Source organism: Penicillium solitum (assembly GCF_028829755.1).
Source record: "Penicillium solitum strain IBT 25940 chromosome Unknown utg000001l_segment0_segment0, whole genome shotgun sequence".
Lineage (NCBI taxonomy): Eukaryota > Fungi > Ascomycota > Eurotiomycetes > Eurotiales > Aspergillaceae > Penicillium > Penicillium solitum.
In genome coordinates, this window is record NW_027072121.1 from 8,321,301 (window position 1) to 8,344,437 (window position 23,137).

At 48.5% G+C, this 23,137-nt stretch overlaps 10 protein-coding genes across 10 annotated transcripts; 3 read left to right on the plus strand and 7 right to left on the minus strand.

Moving 5' to 3' along the window:
* Positions 1-35: 35 nt before the first annotated feature.
* Positions 36-6,218, minus strand: gliP (nonribosomal peptide synthetase gliP; the record flags this gene model as incomplete). Its single annotated transcript, XM_065604449.1, has 2 exons — positions 36-5,473; positions 5,534-6,218. 2 exons carry the CDS (start codon positions 6,216-6,218, stop codon positions 36-38), a joined length of 6,123 nt encoding a protein of 2,040 aa, XP_065462940.1.
* A 346-nt stretch (positions 6,219-6,564) lies between these two features.
* On the minus strand, positions 6,565-7,588 carry N7455_003215 (NAD(P)/FAD-dependent oxidoreductase; the record flags this gene model as incomplete). The annotated part of the gene is made up of 2 exons (XM_065604450.1): positions 6,565-7,126; positions 7,185-7,588. The coding sequence occupies 2 exons, from the start codon at positions 7,586-7,588 to the stop codon at positions 6,565-6,567; spliced, it is 966 nt and encodes a 321-aa protein (XP_065462941.1).
* A 384-nt stretch (positions 7,589-7,972) lies between these two features.
* N7455_003216 (uncharacterized protein) lies at positions 7,973-8,971 on the minus strand (the record flags this gene model as incomplete). The annotated part of the gene is made up of 4 exons (XM_065604451.1): positions 7,973-8,105; positions 8,155-8,625; positions 8,674-8,740; positions 8,791-8,971. The coding sequence occupies 4 exons, from the start codon at positions 8,969-8,971 to the stop codon at positions 7,973-7,975; spliced, it is 852 nt and encodes a 283-aa protein (XP_065462942.1).
* A 477-nt stretch (positions 8,972-9,448) lies between these two features.
* On the minus strand, positions 9,449-10,288 carry N7455_003217 (DUF1115 domain protein; the record flags this gene model as incomplete). The annotated part of the gene is made up of 1 exon (XM_040960941.2): positions 9,449-10,288. The coding sequence occupies one exon, from the start codon at positions 10,286-10,288 to the stop codon at positions 9,449-9,451; it is 840 nt and encodes a 279-aa protein (XP_040808651.2).
* Positions 10,289-11,757: 1,469 nt separating this feature from the next.
* N7455_003218 (histidinol-phosphate transaminase) lies at positions 11,758-13,147 on the plus strand (the record flags this gene model as incomplete). The annotated part of the gene is made up of 3 exons (XM_040960886.2): positions 11,758-11,840; positions 11,891-12,061; positions 12,127-13,147. 3 exons carry the CDS (start codon positions 11,758-11,760, stop codon positions 13,145-13,147), a joined length of 1,275 nt encoding a protein of 424 aa, XP_040808675.2.
* Positions 13,148-14,044: 897 nt separating this feature from the next.
* N7455_003219 (putative integral membrane protein Pth11-like) lies at positions 14,045-15,731 on the plus strand (the record flags this gene model as incomplete). The annotated part of the gene is made up of 2 exons (XM_040960879.2): positions 14,045-14,415; positions 14,471-15,731. The coding sequence occupies 2 exons, from the start codon at positions 14,045-14,047 to the stop codon at positions 15,729-15,731; spliced, it is 1,632 nt and encodes a 543-aa protein (XP_040808645.2).
* A 1,416-nt stretch (positions 15,732-17,147) lies between these two features.
* N7455_003220 (uncharacterized protein) lies at positions 17,148-17,585 on the minus strand (the record flags this gene model as incomplete). The annotated part of the gene is made up of 2 exons (XM_040960914.2): positions 17,148-17,513; positions 17,568-17,585. The coding sequence occupies 2 exons, from the start codon at positions 17,583-17,585 to the stop codon at positions 17,148-17,150; spliced, it is 384 nt and encodes a 127-aa protein (XP_040808637.2).
* A 785-nt stretch (positions 17,586-18,370) lies between these two features.
* Positions 18,371-19,860, minus strand: N7455_003221 (DNA-directed RNA polymerase core subunit RPB5). The gene is made up of 3 exons (XM_040960875.2): positions 19,669-19,860; positions 19,499-19,581; positions 18,371-19,376 (listed from the first exon to the last, which is right to left on the minus strand). Exons 1-3 carry the CDS (start codon positions 19,762-19,764, stop codon positions 18,851-18,853), a joined length of 705 nt encoding a protein of 234 aa, XP_040808629.1. The 5' UTR covers positions 19,765-19,860; the 3' UTR covers positions 18,371-18,850.
* A 215-nt stretch (positions 19,861-20,075) lies between these two features.
* bfr1 (putative nuclear segregation protein (Bfr1)) lies at positions 20,076-21,790 on the plus strand (the record flags this gene model as incomplete). The annotated part of the gene is made up of 3 exons (XM_040960909.2): positions 20,076-20,186; positions 20,341-21,510; positions 21,572-21,790. 3 exons carry the CDS (start codon positions 20,076-20,078, stop codon positions 21,788-21,790), a joined length of 1,500 nt encoding a protein of 499 aa, XP_040808664.2.
* A 278-nt stretch (positions 21,791-22,068) lies between these two features.
* N7455_003223 (uncharacterized protein) lies at positions 22,069-22,713 on the minus strand (the record flags this gene model as incomplete). Its single annotated transcript, XM_040960922.2, has 1 exon — positions 22,069-22,713. One exon carries the CDS (start codon positions 22,711-22,713, stop codon positions 22,069-22,071), a length of 645 nt encoding a protein of 214 aa, XP_040808633.2.
* Positions 22,714-23,137: the final 424 nt, after the last annotated feature.

The following is a 23,137-nucleotide window of genomic DNA, read 5'->3' on the forward strand; positions in this document are numbered from 1 at the left end:
AGACGTTGTGTATTACCGACAATATGGCTTTGCTTCTAGTTATCACAAGATCCAAATGCAAACCAGCTTCCAAGGTCTTTCACAAGTTTTTCCATCTTCTCTCGAATGTGTCCAGCTGTGGTTGGATGGACGACATTCTCCATATACTCAAACTCGCAAATCGTACATTCCTCAGTTTCAGTGAACTCGATCAAAAGAGGGAATTTAGCTCCAGTCGGTCTTAATGTCGTTTCCTTCACAAACACATCAGGCAAACAAAATGCGCTTGCTACCGAGTCCTTCCGTCGATTGTACACAACCATGACCTGGAATATCTCACTCGAGTCCAAAATCTGACTAATCCTCTTCAACGGAATGGAGTAAGCCAATGCATCTCGAATGGATGTTTGTGCTGAGCTGACAAGATTCGAGAAGGATGCCAATGATGTGGACTCCACATTGAGTCGCACTGGTAGTCGATCTAAAAATACGCCGAGTAGACTTTCTGTGCCAGGTTCCGTGCGATCGATGTGAGGTATTCCAATGATCATATCCGTTGCTTCTTGGCTTCTCGCAAGAGTCATTGCAGTCAGTGCAACATACAGCTCCATTGAGCCCTCAAAATTTGCATTTTTCTTCAATGAGAATGACTTGGAGTGTCCAACAAAGGTTGATTGTCCACCGAAGTTCTTGAATAATGGGACAGTCATATTCGAGAGCTGGGACCTCCAATATGAGGTATTTGGATCGTCCATCCCTATCTGGGGCTGGGTAGCTTTCCACTGAGCCCAAATTGTATAGTCTGGCAAACGCGTGGACTCTGCACTTCCGATCAATCCTACCTCCCCATTCAGTACACTCAAATATTCATCCCGAATCCTGCGAAAGAGAATTTGAATCGCAGCTTTATCGGTCACGGCATGATGCTGTACAAATAGCATATCCACGCCATCGGGACTCTGACTTAAATTGATTCTAGTCAGAGGACCGGTCGACAAATCAAATGCGCGATTGATGAAAGCTTCAACATCAAGGTCGCTCATTTTTCCTCGTGTTATTTCGCACGCAGTTGTCGATTGTCCCCGCAGAACCTGGTCTTCAATGACATAGAAACGACTCTTGAGAACTGGCTCGTGGGACGTGACAGACTGAATCGAATTCTCCAGGATTTCAAGGTCTACGTCCCCTCTCAGATGCAACCTATAGCCGACATTAAAGGTTTCTGAAGGATATTCAAATGAAAGGCGAACAAATTCATCCTCCAAGTCTGATGGGCTGGTGAAAGGCGATTCGATGTCTCTCCAAGCCACGCTAAAATTTGCTTGAGACAATTTCTCTGCAGATTCCAACCATTTCTCAATCTCATCACTCAGCGCAGATAATTCCGTGGTCCAGATGAATAGTTTCAACGGCAACTTGGAACCAAGTTTGTGCGAAACAATTTGTGCCAATTTTATTTGGCTGAGAGAATTCCCACCCAGCTCCAAGAAGTCGGTTTTGGCATCGATTTCGATATCTTGGCTGATACCAATTGCCTCTCTCCAAGCCTGAGAGACCAAAAGCTGAACATACGTCAATGGTTTCCCTGCTTTGGGCTGTGTTGTATGAGAAATCGAAAGCAGCGCTTTGCGGTCAAGTTTCTGATTCGGCATTATTGGAAGGCTAGGAAGTGCCAAAATTGTCGAAGGACAGGCATACCCGGGTAACTTGGCAGAAAGAGCCGCTTGAAGAGCAGGAACATCCACCGTATCAGGCTCAATGTAAGCAATTATATTCTCCATGTTGACAACGGCCGCCGCTCGTCGAACAGCTGGATCGACAAGCCGTATGACATTCTCAATCTCGTTCAGCTCAACCCGATATCCTCTGACTTTAACTTGGTTATCAAATCGTCCGAGAAACTTTGGCTCCATGTCTTCTGTCCAGATGGCACAATCACCAGTTCGATACATGCGCTGCCCAGGCACAAATGGATTGGGAACAAATCGTGATTCCGACAAGGCTTGCCTATCTGCTCCAATGTAGCCATCGGCGATCTGAATACCACTCAGACAAATCTCGCCAGGTACTCCGATTGAAACTGGGTGATTTTCCGGATCAAGAAGATAGACTCCCACTCGAGAAATTGCGTGACCCAATGTCACCTCCTTGTGCGGACGCAAAGGTTGGAATAAGCACCCGATGGTGCACTCACACGGTCCGTAGGAGTTATACACGGTTCGTGTATCAGCCCATCGGTCCGCGAGCACTTGGGGCACAGCTTCGCCGGCAAAGAGAATAGTGTCAAGGTTAGGAAATTGCTCGGGCTCACACACTGACAAAAACGACGGAGTGATCATTGTTGCGTTCACTCGTGTTAGATGCGCGAAGGGATCACTGAGATCCGCTAGAACAAGTGTAGCGCCATAGCAAAGTGTCCCAAATATTTCTGCCTGGTTCACGTCGAATCCCGGTGAAAACATTTGTGAGTGACGTCTTCCTGGACGGGCGTCCATTCGAGCTGGCCCGTATGAGAGATACGAGACCACTGATTGGTGTTGTATGCGAACTCCTTTGGGCGTACCAGTTGATCCAGATGTGAAAGTTATGTAGGCAACATCCGTAGGGTTTGGGCTTGTTTCCAGTCGAGCGCATTCCTGGGAAGTACGTATCGACTCCGATAGGAGGAGTTTCTCTCCAGAAAACACCTCACTGAATTTAGCGTAACATGTCTCATTCGGAAACACGCAAACTTGCACATCGGCAGTTTGGGTCATGTTTTGAATTCGTTCGAGTGGGAGTTTGGTATCCAGTGGAACATAAATTGCACCTGCTTTTATGACACCGATGACGGCCACGAGCCATTCGACGCTGCGGTCACTGACGATTCCAACGGCACTCCCTGGTGTCACTCGAGTTATGACAGCTCTGGCAAAATTGTTTGCCTCCAAATCGAGGTCTCGGTATGTCATTGTCCGAGTACCAGACTCGATTGCCACATGTTCCGGCCATTGGTCAACGCCCGTCTCAAAGCTCTCCTTGAGGTTTGAAGGACCAATGTAGGGAGTCAACAGATCTGGTGATGCAGTTGTCAGAGAGAGAGCCTCGCAAGGCTCAAGCATTCGTTTCCGTACCTGCGCCACGGTCTCACATGTTGGATCAAGCATGGCGAGGAACAAATTCCGGAAATGGGTCATCATTCTCTCCATCACGGGCTCAGTATACATATTCTGATCAAATATGACTTTGAGTGCGAGATTTTCGACCTCTCGCCGAATAATAATCGTGAGCCCAAACTCAGGAATATCAGTCCGAGTGAACTTCCAATCTCCGTTTGTGAAGCCTGGAAGATCATATTCCAAAAATAGCATCGTTTGGAAGGCATGTGAGTGAGCCCCTTGTGCGATCTCTTGGAGTGCTTCTGTGGCAGACCATTGGTTAGAACTAGCCTGCAGTCCCAGCTCTTGCACATATTCCAAAAGCGATGCTTTGGTGCTGAGCCCAGTCAGACACACTGGTAATGGGCAGCTGTTTATCACAGGTCCCACAACCGCTTCGATTCCGGGAACGGGCAAATGGCGTCCAGAAAAGACTGTTCCAAAAACGACCTGCTCTTGTGCTGTGTAAGATTTGAGAAGAAGGGCCCATGCAGTGTATATCATAGTTGCAGACGATACTCCATTGATGCGACAGATCTGTTTAATTTGCGGTATTCCAAGGTTTATTGTCACCTCTGTCTCTCCCAGTTGTCTTCCCTCTGTGTTTCCAATTGGTTTTGGTAGTTTCAACTGAGTGGTCTCGGTTACCTTCGACATCGCTTCCTTCCAGAACTGCATTCCTCCTTTGTGCGATAGACTAAGATGCTGCGGAAGATCCATCGCGATTTGCAAAAACTGCGAGGGGTCCAAAGACAAATTCTTGCCTTGCAGAACATCTTGAACTTCTTGGATGACAAGACCCATAGACCATCCGTCAACACAGGTGTGATGAACAAGCCATAATAGATTGCCCTCTGTTGCGCTTTGGTTGACAATGAGCCGGAAAGAGTTCACTGGGCTATACATGTGATCGTCATTTTCTCGCTGGGTGGATTCAAACAAACGACCAGACTCGCTCTTGACAGCGGCAGATATATCATTATGAGCCAGAAGCTGCTCTTCCCAGTCGTGCCGATGGTTTGGGTCAAGCTTTTGGGTTCCATCAGCCATGTCGAAATAAGTTGAAAAAATGGTATGTCTTTTCATGACTGTTTCAAATGCAGCTCTAATCCGATCATTATATCCCGCTTCGGGCTTCCAGGGAAAGACAATGCGTACTAGCATGTAGCTCGTTGCGGAGTGTCGGATTGATGATCTGATCATTCCCATTTGGCTTGTAGTGATTGGAGCCGACAATGTGCGCTCGGTTTTTATTGAGGACGGGAGGTCGGGAGTGACATCGTTTTCTTCAATTGGCTTTGCCTTTGTAGAGAGTACCGACAAGGCAGTGGGATGAAGTATCTCATCGAACTGGAGTGTTCGCCCTTTTTGCCGCAGAGACGACATTAATTTAATTGCCAAGAGAGAGTTGCCTCCAAGCTCCCAAAAGCTGCGTTCCATTGACACAGATGAAATGGCAAGACCTAGAGTCTCAGCAACCGCCTCCTGCAATTTCGTACAAGGGGAGTTCTCAATAGGAATGACATCGGAAAGATTAGTAGAACAGAGAATATTCTTCAATGCTTGTATGTCGACCTTGCCATTTGACGTTCGACAAAGCTCCTTGTGCGCCAAGATCCGGTCAGGCACGACAAATTGATCATGGCTCTCGGACAAGTGAAGGCGCATCTCGGCTACATCGGCAATCTCGGGGGCTACTGCCCCGATCAGTTTCCCTTGATGCATGAAGGCAGCAGCAGCGTGGACTCCTGGATATGATTCCAAAATGGGAATGACATCCATTTCAAGATTGACCAAATAGCCTCGATTCTTGACCATGCTGTCTTCTCGACCACAGAAGACGATTCCTTCTGGACTTTGACGAGCTCGATCACGAGTGGCATAAATTCGAAGCCCATTCCATTCGAAGAATCTCTCGCTTGTGAGGTCCTCATTCTTATAATACCCAATCGCGAGACCAGGTCCACTGATGTGAAGCTCCCCTTCGTCACACTCTTCCAGTCGGTCATTCAAGATCAAGAGCTGCGTTCTAGACATTGCTTTGCCTAGATTAATAGGTAGACCAGGTCTTATCTCAGCCATACTTGCACAGATGGTTGCCTCTGTCGGCCCATAACAATTGTAGATTGATCTCCCTTCATTCCACCACATTTGTAGAGCCGTCGTATTTGGTGATTCCCCGCCAAGAAATATTGACTTGATGTTTTTGTATTGCACCGGGTCTCCGAGGTTGGCGAGAAGTGACGGTGTCGCAGGGAGAATGGTGCATCTCTTTGCATCCTCCAACACATTTCGAGGCTCTGAGAGAACGAGATGAGCACCATGACAAATGGAGCTAAAGAAGACGCCCCAGGCCGCTGTCACAAGTTTATATTAGTATATTGATATTCCTTTTATCCAAAGAGATAAATGCTCACCATCAAAGGCCAAAGAGAATAGAAGCAGAACCTTGTCATGATTACGAACTCCCAAATTGAAAGGCATCCCGCAATCCAGGCCTTGTGTGACATAGTTCTCAACGGATCTGCGAGAAATCATCACCCCCTTCGGAGTTCCAGTCGTTCCAGACGTGAATATTATATAGACTGGCTCTTCTGGGCTCCCTGCACAATCAATATTCCCCGCCATTAAGTCTGCGTGAAAATCCGGTTGTTGCTCGAACGCTTTTCGAACCTCCCTCATCGTAATAACGGGGGTATCGTTCGCTCGAAGGTCAGTCCACTGAGCCATGATAACAATCTTCGGCTCGACAGCCCGCAACACGGAATCAACTCTGGATTGACTCCAAGATTCCCCGTCCATCGGAACAAAGCAGGCACCGAGTCTGAGCAGTGCCACAATTGTGGCCACAGACTCCAGATTTCTGGAAACAAAAACGGGAACAGTGTCGCCCGTCCTAATTCCAAACGAATGAAACAGCGCAGCCAAGGATAAAGAGGCGATTTCGAGTTCTCCATAACTCAAGACTTTACCCTCATGCGAGCAAGCAACTGATTCTGCTTGAACTTTTGCATGTTTGTGAATCGAAGACCAGAGAGATTTAGGGTTGATTTCTTGGTCCATCAAACCGGTCTGATCTTTGGGCAAGCATTCTGCTTTCATGGCTTAGGTCTCTCGTATAAAGAGAAAAGAGAGAAAGAAAAGAATATTTTTGACGAATTGTAAAAACACAGGTCCCTCGATAAAAGCTTTACCATACAGTATTTGAGGTTCGGCAAATACCAAGCTTTCCTTGTGCCGGGGATTATTCTCGGCGACTATGCTAAGCTGGGGCTAACATGACAAAACTGATCAGTTCAAGTTAAAGGGTTGGATGTTTATTCTTGTCAAGTTATCTAAAGACCTATGTGTAAACTACAAGTAATATCCCTGAAGTCGAAGTTTCTCGATTGTGAATACTGAGCTAGAGCCAAAAATGAGTGTTTGAGAATTATATCAACATTGTAAACTACCCAAACAACGACTTCTGTCCAAGCGATTCTGCAGTAAGTTGGAACGAAGCTCCCATTCCAGCCAAAGAGCCTGAGAAGATTGCATTGGGCACGTTCTTCATCATTCCACAGCTATCACCCGCCGCGAAGACACCTGGGATATTGGTTTGGAAGAAAGGAGCACCTGCTTTGATGTCATTCTTGGGAGTCTGTTCCAATTCAAGGTCCTTCACGAAGCAGCCTCGAGGCTTTGTCTCGGGTGTGTGCGCAAGGAATCCCTCAACTAGGGAAGTCCCGTCTTCAAGCTTGATAGAGACAGATGCGTTGGGCTCTACTTTTGAAATAGAAGCAACCTTGCGGTTTTCAATCTTGAACTTGCTTGTCTCTCCAATAGCAGTACTGACTTCCTTAACCAGGTCCTCGGAGCCGTTGGTGTAGATGGTGATGTTTTTGCTAAAAGCAGCGGCCTGTCGGGCGACATGGAGAGCAAAGGGGGCGCTAGAGAGGCCGCCGATAGCAAGGACTCCAACTGAATCAGCACCCTTTTCTTCGTAGCCTTTGCAGAAGAGACATTGGAAACTTGATCATATTAGCATTATGCGCTAGATAGTTGTCCGGAATTGACAGGAAAACTTACATTCCAGTTCCCCATGCCTGGGCATAACCTTCAATCTCAGGGAAGATGTCTTCAACCCCATTTGCCAAAATGAGCTTCTTTCCGGACCAGATATTGCCAGCTTCATCTGTGAGGGCAAAGCCTCCAGGTGCAAGGCCCTCGGCTTTGACAATGGTCGCGTCGCGGCTCGTGATTTGTGGATAGTTGGCGAGAATATTTGACAAGGCTTTGCCGCGGTATTCGGAGGGGGCCACATGGTCGAATCCAGGAATTAAGTGCATAAAGCCAGCTCTATCGTTTCTGTAGGTCTTAGAATCCAAAATGACTGAGCTGTGGTTTTGACGGGCGAGAGTGAGAGCTGCTGTAAGACCAGCAGGGCCACCGCCCACGATGAGAACATCAAAAGAGCTGGTTTCGGTACTCATTTTGAATATGAGGTAGAAAGTGGAATTATGATGAAGTCTCTTTTCCCTGGGAATGAGGAGATAGTAGTGGGGAAATGGTCTGGTGTGTCTGAGGGAACTAAAGGAAAATGAGGAGCGGACGAAAGTGGACTTGAGGATGATGCATGTATTTAAATTATAAAACAAACTAATAACATAACAATGTCTGGGTGAGCCCCCAAGGTTGGTGATATACAGGTTATATCCTTTTAAGAGCCGAGATATTCCCCGGCCTTATATACCAATTCTTCCACTTCTTAACCCCGCATATTTGGGTAAAAGTCTAGAGCTTGAGACATAAATAAAACCAATATGTATGTTGAGTCAATTTCTAAATGAAATAGTAGCTTGTAGATCAGTTTATATCTACTGTGCGCCCTCCGGCTTCTGGCCCCAAACAAAGTAAACCCTCAAAGCCACCTTATACTTCTCCATCTCCTCGGCAAAACGCTTAGGCAGCTCCGTCCATTCCTCTTCTGTCAAGCCAATCATTTCAGGCCTATATCGTCAGCATTCCTTCATGGTTACCAGGAAGCAAAGGAACGTACTTAGCAACAGACTGAAAGAACCCAAGCACCGACAACATGTTACGAGCGCCACGCTCACCCATTTCTCGGTCAGGATTAGCCGACCCAGCTACCATATCAACAGCCTTATATCCAACATTAACAAAGCCATTTTCAGACAATCTTCCCGCAAGCTTTGTTGCAGCGAGAGGATCCGAGACCACACCGCTGGTCAACTTGTGAACTGTCTGAACAGCCTTGCACGACTCAAGGGGCTCAGATACCGGAGTCTGGAAATCCATTTCAACAAGCTGGATCCAGCCACCTGGCTTCACACATCCGGTCAAGTTGGAGAGTACCAATGGGACTTCTTCGGCTTTGAACAATGGGATAACGAATCTTTGGTGGACGAAATCGAAAGCATTGCTCCAATCAGCAGGGAAGTCTTCGACTAGGCTTTGCTGAACAATCTTGAGGGGAGGGTTTGTGCTGAGAGGTGGGTAGCCCTCCGGTCTGGTGATTGTCAGTATAGATATGCTAGTAAGTAATATCTTAACTTACGCGTTATCGAAACCAAGAAATTCAGTATCGTCTGGAAAGTCTGCTTTCACATCCTTCATCCAGTATCCTTGCAAATTTTAGTATTCACTTTTCCCCACAGGGTCGTAAATGGCTTACCATCGGCTGTAGCAGCATCGAGAACACGCATGCCACGACGCTGCAAGTCAATTGGTGCCAGCACAAGGCCATCGGCGCCACCTTTGAGCCATTCATGCTGGTTTTGCATGCGCTCTGCCTCTTCCACGTTGCGAGGCAGGAAATATCTGCCTGTAGCTTCTGCTTTTTCTTCAGGAGACATTTTTGTCGCAAGTAAATTTTACGATTTGGGTAATCTGTCGATTTATTTGAAGTTTGGGAACAGTTACTATGAAACGAAAGGGTATTCTTGCACATATATAGTACTAGCTTACAAGGTTCGATCTCAGAGTGTATAGAGTAAAGGCAAAACATAAAACACAAGTAACCATACACAGCGGACACGGACACATATCGGACATTAAGTGCTATAGGAAAGGAATATTGATTCGTTGTCCCAACTTTTAGCCTAGTCGGCGAGTATCTCGGAGGACCTTGGGGTAGCGGCGATAATGTTGCTCCGCTATTGGCCCCACCTGGCAGAGGAAATATGGTGCTTATAGCTACCTATGTTGTATGTACATGTATCTATCATCAAATGAGACAGGGAGACTGGCTTAATATGCCCTTGGAGTTGGAAGAAACCCCACGTCCATCTGTCAAGTAGACATGCAGAATGCAGGGCGGAGTATATGACCACCTAGAATATAACTTTTTCAAATGCTTCTTGCAGTCCTCTACTCCCTAGCCACGCCTCCAGCGCTTGCATATCACCCCGATTGGCCCGCTGACCACCTCGCTCTCCCAACGAGTCCGTAATTTCCTCCATCCCCGAAAACACTCTCTCAACACCCTCTGTCTCCCGGAACCTCTCGCTGACTTTTTTCTGATGACTAGGGATATCACCCCACGAATGTGTCTTGATAAAACTCATATAAGAATCGATATCAGACGATGCACCCTCAAGACACAATACTCCCGGTTTTCCCGCCAGCACAAAGCCCGTCAGAGCATATCCCGGTGCAAGGTTGACCATATCATCCCTCTTTTTACGGGTTGACAGAGACGGGAAATAGAACCAGACTCGGACAGTTGGCCCTCTGTCTGTGTCTTCTGGAGTCACAGTCTGAGACTGCTTGCTTTCAAGAAAGCGGCTGGCTTCTGCTTGGATGTACTCGAATGCCTCTAGAGCATCATCGCCTCGCGGTATTGAGGCAGTAATTCCAGCGACTTCGGCTCTGGACATCCACTCTGGTTGTCGGAGCGAATATCCTAATGGCGGTGATTGGTCAAGTGTCTCTGGATTATCACATTGCAGCGGCACGGAAATATTGACTTGTATTGTTTTGTCTCCATCTGCGATTGGTAGACAGACAGTGAGAGAGATACTTGACGGGGTTTTAGGAGGTGAGGAGATCGGATTCTCGCACCAGTCGCGGAGTCTCTCGACACACTGCGTTGTGGATTCGGGAATTTCCAGCTCGCCCGGAGACGGGAACATCGCCATTAGGAGGTCAATTGTGGATAATTGGGACTCCATTATGTCCGCCGGTAAAATGGATGGTTCTTCCAAGGCCATGTTTTTTACTGTAGATGTGGAAGTCACCGATATCGAACAACTTGCATAGAATCGCGTGTAGAGTGATTTTTGAGCTGATCACATGAGAAATGTGTGGAACAAGCAATTGTAGCTCTGGCTTGTAGGTGTTCAAATGAATTTGTTAGGAGAAAAACTGTGATATAAAATTGGACGGTTGGTTTCTCGAACACGTCTTTTTTTTTCAGGTCATCAAGTTGAAGTCTTAAAAATTGCCTATCTTGGATGCACCCAGGGCCGACCTCGGGACCTCGCCCGGAGCAAACAAATATTATGTAATCACATATCAGATCCACTGTGGGCGCCTAGGGCTGCATACATACTGAAGTCGATCATCGGAGATTTAACAAACCACAAAGACTTTCAAACAAGCTACCAAAAAAACTGCCAAAAAGACATGACAAGACCGCATAAGCTACTTGGAAGGTGTGGACTTTTGAGGAAGTTACTCGCCTCCCTATTTAGGTAGGCACGATGGATGTTCTTTCCAATCTCGAACTGTACCGATTGGGCTTTGGGTTAACTAATCCGCTTGGGAGCGGCTCTTGTCTTGCCATAACCTACATATAGTTAACATCGTGAGACATGAGTACCTAGGTAGAACCTTTCATTCTTCTTCTCCTTCACTTCTCCTCTTGACTTTTCTGAAACTGTCAACATGATAACAAAGTTGGGGGTTCCGACCAATGCTACGCAGAATTCGCAGATTATAGAGAACAGATACGGATACTTCACTATAGTCACCGATTCTTCGATATCGCCGTCTTTGTAGATATCATAATAGTCAAATATCTTCGAGAAATCGTTCAAAAAGAACAATCTTGCGGAAGAGAGAGAAGGCTTTGTGGATGATTTCAAAAAGAAAATGTACAAACTGTACGACAATAACCCGGCTTGTATCATCCAGACGGCGGAGGCTTTCTTTTTGCTCCCACTGGTGGAGAAACCCCAGGAGAGAACGCAGTGCCAGGGTGGTAAAAGGCAGTGGTGGAAGCGAATTTCCAAAAAAGGTTAAATAGGAGGGCGACATTGCTTATTACTTCATTTTATTTTGATAGTCCGATTTGATTGACCCGAAACAATAACAGGAACATTATTATGTGTATAAACACTCGATGTGTTTGTCTTTTAGATGTGCTCTTCTTATAGGGGAAGACGGCAAAAGGCATAAACTGCGCATCTATGTATAACCTTTAAATTATGTGGGGTCATTGCAATGAGCGCTGAGAGTTGAACAGAGGCATCTAAAGGGAATATGTATACGAAGACGTCTTACTATGTGATGATATGTAGATGTGGAATATAGAATATAGAATATATAGATCGGTATTTGAGTCATGAGTGCCGATAAAATCCCCCACCTGGGCTCCCCACCAACCTTGGAACTTCAACATCTCACATTCTTCACCACAATGGCTTCAAAATCTCCCTTTAATTTGGCCACATGCGCCCGTCCTAATATTCTGGCATTGCAACCTTATCGATGCGCCAGAGAGTATGTGCTGCCCTTTCCGAATCACCGGTATCGGCGAGCTAATGAGTCAGTGACTACAAAGATGATGGGACGAACGTCCTCCTCGACGCCAACGAGAATGCCTTTGGTCCTGGTCTTGCCCTGAACAGTGAGGGAGCATTGCAACCCTCCCCGACCGGCAATGCCACGGGAGCCTCCAAGCCGGAGATTGACTTCCTCGGTTTGAACCGCTACCCCGATCCGTGAGTGAAATTCTACCGTCGCGTCTCATTCAGTACAATTTGAACTAACCATGCGTGTCTCCCAGTCACCAGATTGAGCTGAAGCAGCTCTTCTGCAACCTCCGCAATACCCACCACCACACCTCGAAGACCCTCCTCCCCGAGCACATGTTCTGCGGTGTTGGTTCGGACGAAGCCATTGACGCGCTCCTACGCTGCTTCTGCGTCCCCGGCAAGGACAAGATCCTCACGTGTCCCCCGACCTACGGAATGTACAGCGTCAGCGCGCAGGTAAACGACCTCGAGATCGTCAAGGTACCACTCGACGCTACAAACGGGTTCCACCTCCAAGCCGATAAAGTCAACGAGGCCCTATCGGCCGACCCATCAATCAAACTGGCCTACATCTGCTCGCCGGGCAACCCGACCGCGAATCTGATCCGCAAAGAGGACATCCGCAAGGTTCTGGAGCACCCAACATGGAACGGCATCGTGGTGGTCGACGAGGCATATATCGACTTTGCGCCCGAAGGCTCTAGTCTGGCAGAGTGGGTGACCGAGTGGCCCAACCTAGTCGTCATGCAGACACTCAGCAAGGCATTCGGTCTGGCCGGTATCCGTCTCGGTGTGGCCTACGCCAGCGTGGAAGTCGCACGTCTACTCAACAGCCTCAAGGCCCCTTATAACATCTCCAGCCCTACAAGCGCGCTCGCATCCGCGGCACTCACCGCACCCAACATGGCAGTGATGCACAACTTCCGTTCGCAGATCATCGCGCAACGCGACCGTTTGCTCACGGAGCTACCGACGATCCCCGGTGTGGGGCAATTCCTTGGCGGTAGCGATGCCAACTTTTTGCTCGTGCAGATTCTGGACGCCGAGGACCGACCGAGTAACGTGACTGCTCTTGCGGCTTACGAGGCTATGGCGGAGAAGCGTGGTGTGGTTGTCCGCTTCCGTGGGAAAGAACTTGGGTGTGAGGGTTGTCTCCGTATCACTGTCGGTACGGAGGCGGAAGTTACTAAGTTCCTTCAGGAGTTACGGGTTGTGTTGAGTGGGCTTCGTGCTGGGTCTGGAATTGAGTCGCTTCGTGATGAGAGGCGGTAAGACTCGGCGGCAGCTGTGGTTGGATGAGGGTTGCGCGATTAATCATTTTGGAGAATCATAAGGTTTGGCGAGATAACATTGTCCGTCGGAGGTACGGACGTAGATAATGTTGGACTCATTATTGGGGGCTAAAATATGATATCAAGAATAGAAGTAAAAACTGTTCACTCGCTTATCTTATTTCCTTTTGGCCTCCAGGGCTCTTGGATATACCCTGTTCATCTATGGATCTGTGCCCAAGTGGATATCCGCGATGTATTGATGTACAGGCTTTATCTTGAAAGAAGTAAAAGTCCACGTGTACATCGTGAACCCTTGCTCCGTATAACCAAGGCCCGTTCCCCTCCGTTCATTAACTACTAACAGGGTATATATCTACATGTATGTAACCAAGTCACCCTCATTGGAGGAATATTACTCCGTATACAATGTCAAAGCTAAAGCTATTACTGGTATTTCTTTGTTCCAATTGTATGTTGTATGACATTCACCGCAACACAGATCTGAAAAGTGAGACGTTTAAAAAAGTATGAATAAAGTGTGAATCGCCCCCCGAATCTCCCTGATTAGCCAGTCGAATGTCACTGGCTGTGTTTATATGGGAGGCTTGGCTTATCTAGTCATCCTTGATCGCTTTCCCCTCTCTCTCGTCTTCCAAGGACATTTTAACCATTTGAAACCTTTTATTAATTTCCCCCCCTATCTCTCCCGATTCATTACAAGATGATATTACATTGTCTTTCTCATCTGTCAAGATCGTCTTCATTTTGGTCTCCGCAATCCTGCCCCATACCTAGGGTAACCCTTACCTAAAACATCCCCACACTTTCCCACGTGTGGAGCAATGTAAAAGCACTGTGAATCGCTTTCTGTGCTGCTGTTTTTACTTGGGGCATAATGGCCTCTATGGCCTCCGTGGCCATGTCGCTGGTCCCGCGTGGCATTTATCAGGAGACACCACCAGCTTTCCAGAACAGAAACCAGATCAATCCGACGCTTATGATGAGCTGGTGGGCTACTATATTCTCATTGGTTATCATCGTCATCCGAGTATGTGGTCGTTACATTCGTGTTGAACGCTTTTTCACCGAGGACAAAGTCATGATGATCGCCGTCATTCCCTTGTTGATCCGCATGGTCCTCGTGCATTTCGTTCTCGTCTTGGGAACCAACAATACCACCACCGCAGGCTTGACGGAGAAGGAGATATCGAACAGAGAGCTAGGCAGCAAGCTAGTTCTTGCTGCGCGTATCTTCTACGCTATCTTGTAAGACACACCCATTGGATCTACTAGTTCAAAAGTGACTCACAAACAACTATAGCATATGGACCGCCAAAGTGACCGTATGCGAATTCCTAAAGCGAGTCACAGGGCTCACCTGGCGCCGATCGACAACCTTATTCCTCCGCTTCATCTCCTTCTTCCTCGTCTCAACCCTAGTGGCCGTGGTCATCGCAACCCTAGCTGAATGCCAGCCCTTCCACCACTACTGGCAGGTCACCCCAGACCCAGGCCCAACCTGCCGCAGCGGCTACGTCAACCTAATAACAATGGGCACCTGCGACGTGATAACCGACCTCCTCCTCGTCGCCATCCCAGTCCCCATAATCCTCATGGTGCAAATGCCTCTCAAACGCCGTCTCGCCCTCGCATCCCTCTTCTGCCTATCCCTGATACTAGTCGCCATAACCTCCTACCGCGTCCCCTCCGTAATCGAACACAGAGGCTCTCAACCATACCGCTCCCTCCTCGCCTCCTTCGAAATCCTCGCCGCAACAGCAGTCTCAAACGTCCTAGTAATAGGCTCCTTCGTCCGAGACCGCGGCGTCAAGAAACTAAAATACAAACGCGCCCAAGGCTCAGCCTCCGTCACAGAAAGCATGGATAAATCCTTCTTCCGCAGAAACACAGTCATGCAACATCAATGGGGCTCAGACTCAGAACTAGCAGACGGTCTGGGAATCCGTCTAGATCCAAATATATACAAACTCCCCAGTACCTCGGATGGAACTCGTGTTCCAATTCCAAGACCACCACCAACATCCCCATCAGCCCAAATGCCTTTAGCCATCGCTAAAACAGGAACCCTTGATCCAACTTGGTCGTTCACTACACCCCGTCGCTCAGACGACGACCGCTCTGCGACAGATAGTCTCGGACCAAAAGTCACGCCGCGCGAGTATCTGCGCACAAACGAGTCCCCGCGTGAGATCTCGCCGACGTCGGAGATGTCGCGCCGTGTCTCGTTCTCGGATGTCGGCGGTTTGCTCACAAGAACACTCCCGGAGTCTGGGCCCGATCATGTGCGTGCCCAGACTACCTTGTCCTCTCCTGTGGAGCCGATGCAGCGTCGCAGAGGCCCCGGGAGTAGAGCCTTTTTGGAGGATTTGGGAATCTTTGGGCTGTCGAGAGCTGCGCATGGGCTTCGGTCGCCGGTTCCTGGTCCTGCGGATCTACCATTTCCGGCGTCGGCTTTTGGTAGGCCACGTTTGATTTCGATGTCGGGGTCTTCGGATTTGACGGTCGATGCTGATGTTGAGCTTCATGATGTTGGTGGGTTGTTATCGCGACATGAGCATTGACACTTAACATTTCTGAGGTTGATGCGATGTGATGTGATATGACATGATGTGATGGCTCTCTTTCTTTCTTTTTTCTTTTCCCTTTCTTGGTCATTTTGGGTCGAGGCTTGTTGTCTCCTGTACATGGAATATTTGGCTGGAGTCTCTTTTGGTTTGAGACTATGTACACATCCTGCATTTCCCTATACCTTCTTTGTTTACTACTTCCTGTTCTCTGTTCAATTTTTTTTATTCCCCCTTATGCGATTGTTAGCGTTGGCGTTGATGTTGCCTCTCGAGATCTTTTCAGCACTTCTAATAGCTCGGGCATGACTGGCACGCTTTCTATTTGGAGCCTTGCTAATAATGTACACCTACATAACTACTAACTACATACAATGCGCGGCTTGGCCCGCAAATTTGAGACCCTCAACTTTAACTTGCTTCACTTTCCTGTATACCGCGATCGAGAGGAATTTTTTCTATTTGAGCCTACATGTGCCCTCCAAGCTGGACCTCGGGAACGAGATCTTTGTTGGAGTGGCGTACTGTTACAGACCCGCCCCTCTTTTAGCCCAGTACGCAGGTAGTTGTATGAAGCATCTTACTCCATACCTTAACTTGTACCAGTAAGTAAAGAATACTTCTTTTGGGAGATTGTATTAGCATATTTGTATAGAGAGTTCTAGTCATCATCAGAGGTTATACATGGAAAAGTCTCTTGCACAAAGTATGTATGCTCTTTTCTATCGCCTTCGTATACACCTAAAAAGAGCATATAAAAAGAGCATCGAAAGGAGCATCCAAGGGACCACCAAAAAGACACCACAAAGACACCACAAGGCCGCATAAGCGGCCGACTATTCTTGTAAGGTTGTAACGGTAGACTACTAGTATGCTTCTGCCTTGCGATTAAAATGGGCATGGATTTCCTTCCAAGTTTTATCTACCCAATCCATAAAACTTCTGCCTACAATTATCTTCGGACTATACTGTATTTATAGCGATTGAAAAGGATGGATTAGGTAAAACATCATGAAACGACTCGAGGAAGAGTAAACAAAAAGATAGTGTAAAAGATAAAGATGTAGTACAGTTGAGGCCCAACCTCCAGGACCCAAGAACGCCGTGTCCTGTTTTGCGCCAGCGATAAGTAATAAAAGTCAAGGATATATACGAAGGGAGCGGGAAAAAAACAATCAAACCCCGAGACCAGTTCCCAACTGAGGAGTCACAAAAGCACCAAATCCCCGAGTCAAAAAGCCAATCCCAGGAAACGCAGAAACGCCAGCCTCTATCTCTCGATATTGCTCAAGAGTATAGTGCGTACACGGGCATAGCGACTCAACAAACCACCCCAACACCAACCCAAAAAACCCAATCCAAATTTGCGTAGTAGCGTAGTCGCGTGTCAATAATCAAGACCAAAAAGCAGGTCTAGAACAAGATATCCAAACAACAGCAACAAGCCATCGCAGCCATGATACCTGCACAGATACCACCTGCACCACCGGCGCCAGAGCGTCCGCGGTCATTGGCATAGTAACCCTGCGGCTGCTGTTGAGGGTGGTAGCCCTGGCCCTGCTGTTGCGGCGGGTAATACATCGGCTGTTGCCCCTGGGGGTAATAGCCCTGCTGGTTTTGCTGGGGCTGGCCATAGCTTTGCTGGGGTGGGTAGTAGCCCTGCTGTTGGGGCTGGCCGCCGCCGTAGTAATCGTTTGCGGCGCCGGGGCTTTGGCCTTGTTGTTGGTAGTATGGGCCTGCGTCGTGCGCCTGAGCCGGGTACGAGGGTGGTGGGCTTGTCTGGAAAAGATTAGTATGTAGGTAGTTGTTGGTTTGCGATTGATTGGTACTTACGGGCTTGTTGTAAGACATGGTGGGAATTCAAGGTGGAGTACTCGGGTGGTGTCAGACTTAGTGCTGATTTGGGGAGATTGCGCTGTAAGTGTGGATATGGGGGGGGGCTTTTTCTCTGTTGAATTGTGAACTCGAAAAACTCGAAACCGGCGCAACAGTAAGGAGAGAGAGGTGCAGATGGGAATGAAGAATGAGGAAGCGCCGGAATCGAGAAAGAGTTGCAGTGGCGCAGTTCGGGGCTTAGTCAACCTTCTTCCACGGTTTTCCGAGTTCCAAGATTTTATACTTACGCGGCCTCATTTTTACTCTTCTGAGCAGATGGCAAACCGGATTCTAGAAATGGTTGCCTTTTGGGGTCTCTTTTGCTTTACCTTTCTTCCCTTTTCGCCTTCGAACTAGTCTGATACATTTAGTTACAGCCGAAATTTCCTATACTGTAGACTAACCACTTCCTGTCAGTAGACTTCGGCCTCTACATTTTATATTACATTTTATATACTATTTAGGTCCTATACCATGTATGATGCTAGTATCAGGGTTTCAAGTGGAGATACTAAAACATAAATAGCTGAAATCAAGTGTAGTACATACGACTGTGATAGATTACTACACAGTTTATAGTTGGCAAATTGTTACTTTGCATACCTATTTAGCCTTCAAGTCAAACGTGACTAAAGAATGTGACTGCGGTCCTGGAAGTACTGTTCCCTCTCTTATCAGTACAGCTATATATTCACGTAAGGACATCTGGAGACACCAACCATCCATGGATGATCTACAACTTCCTTGAACTCGAAATGACAGCCATTCATAGATTGGTTTCATCTAGACATACAAAGACACGGCCATTATGTAAAATCACAGGCAAACCCCCCATCGCAATCCCCCAAAGGGGAAACTTCGCGCCTATACGCCATGCTGCCCATAATACAAGGGGGAGACCAAAAACTTTTTTTGTGTTTGTTGAATGTGAGTTGATGAGTAAAAAAAGAAAACTCCCAAGCGTCCACTTCTGTCTGGCATCAGCTGCTCTTCCTCGACTGCCAATTGGGTATTTCCTGCAGATCTGCATGGTATGGAAAGCGGTCATATCGGAGACAGTGAAGTGGACTTGATGCGATTCGAATTTGCGAGGTTGAGGTTCACAGGAACCGGGGGTTGATTCTTTGGATTTGCAAAACCCCCAAATGAAAGAAGAAAAAAGAAGAGAAAGATCTAGCGTCCATTTTGAAGAGTCGCATATCAATCTTCCTGCTCCATTTCCAGCAACCTTGTTTTGCAGCTTAAATAACCCAGCGGTAACTGGCATAGCGACCTGCAGTCTCAGACTTACGGATAATCTTAACGACTTGACCGCGGCGCAAACCAAGGTAACGGGCGACAGGGTCGGAGATCTGTATGCGGGGCAGCTGGGACTCCTTCAGACGGTAGCGCTCGAGGAGCTTGCCCTTCTCCTCGGGGCTAAGCAGGACGTGCTTGGGGACTAGCTCGTGGCGGGTGATATTGACGAGTAGATCCTGTTCCTGGAAGTGCTCGCAGATGCGGCCGGGGACGCCAGAAAGCAGGCGCACAGCGGAGGGTGAGATCGGGGTCTGCGTGATGAAGATACCGGTGTGGAAGTTGTTCTCATCGACAAGGTGGTTGAAGGCGCGCACTTGCTTGGTTCCGACACCTGAGGAGTCGGGGCAGAAGTCGACGTAGATTGTGCCGCAGTCTGGCTGGGGGTTTGGGTTTGCTTTGCTGGGCAGTGCTGTGTACTTCAACTTCATGGTATCGGTGGGGCGGGCTTGGATTTTCATCTTGGTGCGACTGTTGTTGCGGAGCAGTTTGTTAGTGATGTGTGCTTCTTCAATGATGTGTGTCCACATTGCTCGGTTCAAGTTTTCATTATCTCGAGACAATAGAATGGTGGGCGCAAGGATTTCACATACTCAGGGTAGCCCAGAGGGTCAGCATATTTTGCGCGGAAGTCTTCTAGCGGGAGTACCAGCTCGTTGTCAGACACTTCGTAGCCCTGGTGTGTCGCCGATGGTTAGCCTTGGGTAAATGGGCATTATGAGAGAGACACTGAGAAGTCAGGGACTCGATCTGAAGTGCCTACCCGGTCAGCGAGCAGTTCATAGACTGTTCTAAAGGTGCGCCAGAGCCGAGTCATCTCGCGCTCGGCCTCCATGGAGTGTACCGAATCCCCATCCATGATGGAGTGAGTAGTCAATGACTAGGATAGAAAAGGCAAATAAGAAGTTATCTCGTCAAGAGACTTTCACAAAAAAAAAAACGGGTAGAAAGAGCTCCAGTGGAGAGATAAAGGTGAAGTCGAAAAATCGGCGGGAACTTTCTGCCAGCGACGCTTAAGCGGAGAAACCGACCGAACCATTTTAATTATTCCAAGTTTCCCCTTTTCAGTTTCGCTTTGGTCTCGTTGGTCTATTTAATCCCTTCAGGATCCTAAGAAGGCAATTTGTCTCTTCCTTCTCTCCGACTCTTTTTTACATTCAATTCGTCGCAATGGCTGCCACTGATGCGGAGCGGGTTAAGCCCACCAAGCCCGATGAGGCCGCCTACAAGACCAGTCTCGCTGAGGCCGAGAAGGAGCACACTGCTGCTCAGGAGAAATTGGTATGGATGCATCTTTTTGGAATTGTTTCACTGAGCTCTCATCTGACTTGGGTCGCGGGGATGATCCCCGACCCACTCTGATTGTTGATTGTCCTCGTGTTCATTATTTACTTGCATGCCATGTCCTCGGGCCAATGACTGATATGCGCAACAGAACCAAATCAAGGCCAAGTTGGACAACGCCAAGCCTAACAACCAAGATTCGCCTACCGTTAAGAAGCAGCAGGAGCTGCGCGCCGAACTCTCATCCATTCGCCAGAAGCAGTCCGGCTTCAAGTCCAGCCGGTCCTCCACCCAGGAGAAGATCAACGCCTTGGACGCCAACCTCAAGGCCCGCATTACCGAACAGAACAACTCCCGTGGACGTCTGTCATTCAAGAGCGTCGAGGAGATCGACAAGGAAATCGCCCGTCTTGAGAAGCAGGTCGACACTGGTACCCTCCGTCTGGTGGATGAGCGCAAGGCTCTCACCGAGGTCTCCAACCTGCGCAAACAGCGCAAGAGCTTCGCCGGCCTGGATGAGGCACAGAAGGGCATCAACGACATCAAGACACAGATCTCCGAATTGCGCAAGACCCTCGACAACCCTGAGGCCAAGGCCCTGAGCGACAAGTACGCCGAGATCCAGAAGGAGCTCGATGCCATCAAGGCCGAGCAGGATGGTGTTTTCAAGAACCTGAACGCTTTGCGTGATGAGCGCACCAAGCTGCGCAACGAGCAGCAGGAAAAGTACACTGCCATCCGCACTATTAAGGATACCTACTTCAAGGCCCGTCGCGCCTACAAGGAGTACGAAGACGAGGCCTGGCGTGTGCGCCGCGAGCGCCAGAAGGCTGAGCACGAGGCCTTTGCGCGCGAGAAGCGCAAGAAGATTGCTGATAAGAAGCTCGAGGAGGCCTCGCAGCTTGCCTACGCCGACGAGATTCTGACCGCTCAGGGTCTGATCCGTCACTTTGACCCCGCTTATGACTTCTCCTCCCTCGGTCTAGACGAGAAGAAGGATGAGGGCAGCAATTTCCGTGCCGGAGTTGGCCGCACCGTTGAAGCCGCCGAGATCAAGGGAATGAAGGTTGTGAGCAAGAAGGACGAGGAGGACTACTTCGTCGGTTCCGGTGGCAAGAAGGGCAAGAAGGGCGGCAAGAAGGGTGGTGCCGCCGCCAGTGTTGAGAGCACCAAGTTCAACATGAACGTTGGTATCATTGAGGACTTCGCCAAGGTCAAGATCGACCCCCCTATGAACCAGTCGGATGTCCCCGCCTCCGTGGAGAAGTTGGCTGCCAAGATCACCGAGTGGAAGAAGAACCAGGCTAGCAAGACGGAAGAGGTAAGTTTTATTCTTTCCAAGGTTGTCGGTTGTGATCAATTTGCTAATTACCCCCCCACAGAACATTAAGAAGGCCCAGGAAGAGATTACCCGCCTCGAAGAGGAGGAGACCAAGGCCACCAGCGCCCCTCAGACCAACGGCCGTGCCACCGATGCTGCCAAGAAGCCCGCCCAAGAGAACGGTGCTCCATCAGCCGAGGCTGAATTGGCTCAGGAGCAGGATGCCGTGGCCGACGTTGAGGATGAGCTCAAGAAGGCCTCGATTGAGGAGAAGGCATAGATTCGAGGAGGAAGTTTTCCGTACATGGTCAATGCATCAACTTATACATGAAGTCTAGCGTTTGTCTAGCATTCTATCTGCGTCTTTTTCTTTATATTTTTTTTTTGTTGTTTGGCTCTTGCATATGCATTATATCTAAGATTTATAAAAGCATTCTCATCCATCATTACAAGATGTAAACTAACATCATCAACCAATAAAGAGGAAACCATAATACATAACACATAAAAAGGGTATCGCATCCCAACCTCCAAAGAAACAAACATCAATCCCCGAAATCACCGATGACTACTATAATCACTTCCCCCACCATAAGCCATGGGATCAACATGTCTAATCCCACCCCGTCTAGACCTCCTCGGCGGACGCGGCGAAACATCAGAAGGAACACTCGACTCCTCCTCCTCAACCTCAATAACATCCTCATCCCCAGTAGTCGAAGTAGCGAGCGACTCCTCAACAACGACACGATCATGTCTCGATGACGGCCGACGTCGATAACTATCACGGAAACTCTCCCGTTCCTCCGCGACCTCGATGACGTCGCGTCGTCGCCGTCCGGCAGATGATCCGCGTCGACTGCGCACCTCCACGATCTCTTCGTCGTCCATTGACATCGACATCGAGATCGAGGAGGAGGTTGGCGCTGCTACGCCGCCTCGCGCGACGCCGCCTGGGTTCACCGCCAGGAATAGTACGTACATTAGCAGGACGAAGCCTGCTACGCTTCCCAGTACGATCCCAACTACTGTGCCGGCGGCTGGGCTGCTGTGGAGGCGGCCGTAGGTTGAGGGGATGGAGATTGTTGTGTAGCGTTTTTGGAGGGAGGTGTCCGTGTACAGGAGGTTTGGGTTTAGGTCTCGTGCGTTGAGGTTGGGTTTCGTTGGGTCTAGGTCGAGGACCTCGAGGGGGTGGGATGACATTTTGTCTGATTATTTCGTTATTTGTTGTGAGAGTGTGTATATGTCGAGATTATTGTGCGAGGGTTTGGGTATTTCGATTCGAGCGAGTAGATGGTTTGAGGTCAACTTGCGACCTGATGTGCGCTTGTGGGGTTTGGTCGCATATGCGCTGTCAGAGTGGGTTTTGTTGGAATTATAGTGTTGAGAGGTATTAAAGTGATTGAATTGAGAAGCGCAAGTAAATAAGAGAAATACAAGCAAATGTCCAAGCAAATGTCACACCAAAAACAGAAGAGAGGAGGTTGGGGGTGGCTGGGATCTGCGGAGAAGTGGGGATGACCTGGGAAGCCCTACTTTTTGATACTTCGGGCATTTGTGTTTATGATATTGGGAACATTATACTCCGTAGTCAGGATGACACTACAATACTTTGACTCCTTCTCTT

What these genes read in the sequence shown, in the direction of transcription:
- N7455_003221 (XM_040960875.2), bottom strand. Translation starts at nt 19,764, where the DNA reads ATGGATGGGGATTCGGTACACTCCATGGAGGCCGAGCGCGAGATGACT. An exon ending in ATGAACTGCTCGCTGACCGG is followed by an intron (nt 19,582 to 19,668) that starts GTAGGCACTTCA and finishes GCGACACACCAG; the next exon opens with GGCTACGAAGTGTCTGACAA. An exon ending in GACCCTCTGGGCTACCCTGA is followed by an intron (nt 19,377 to 19,498) that starts GTATGTGAAATC and finishes CCGCAACAACAG; the next exon opens with TCGCACCAAGATGAAAATCC.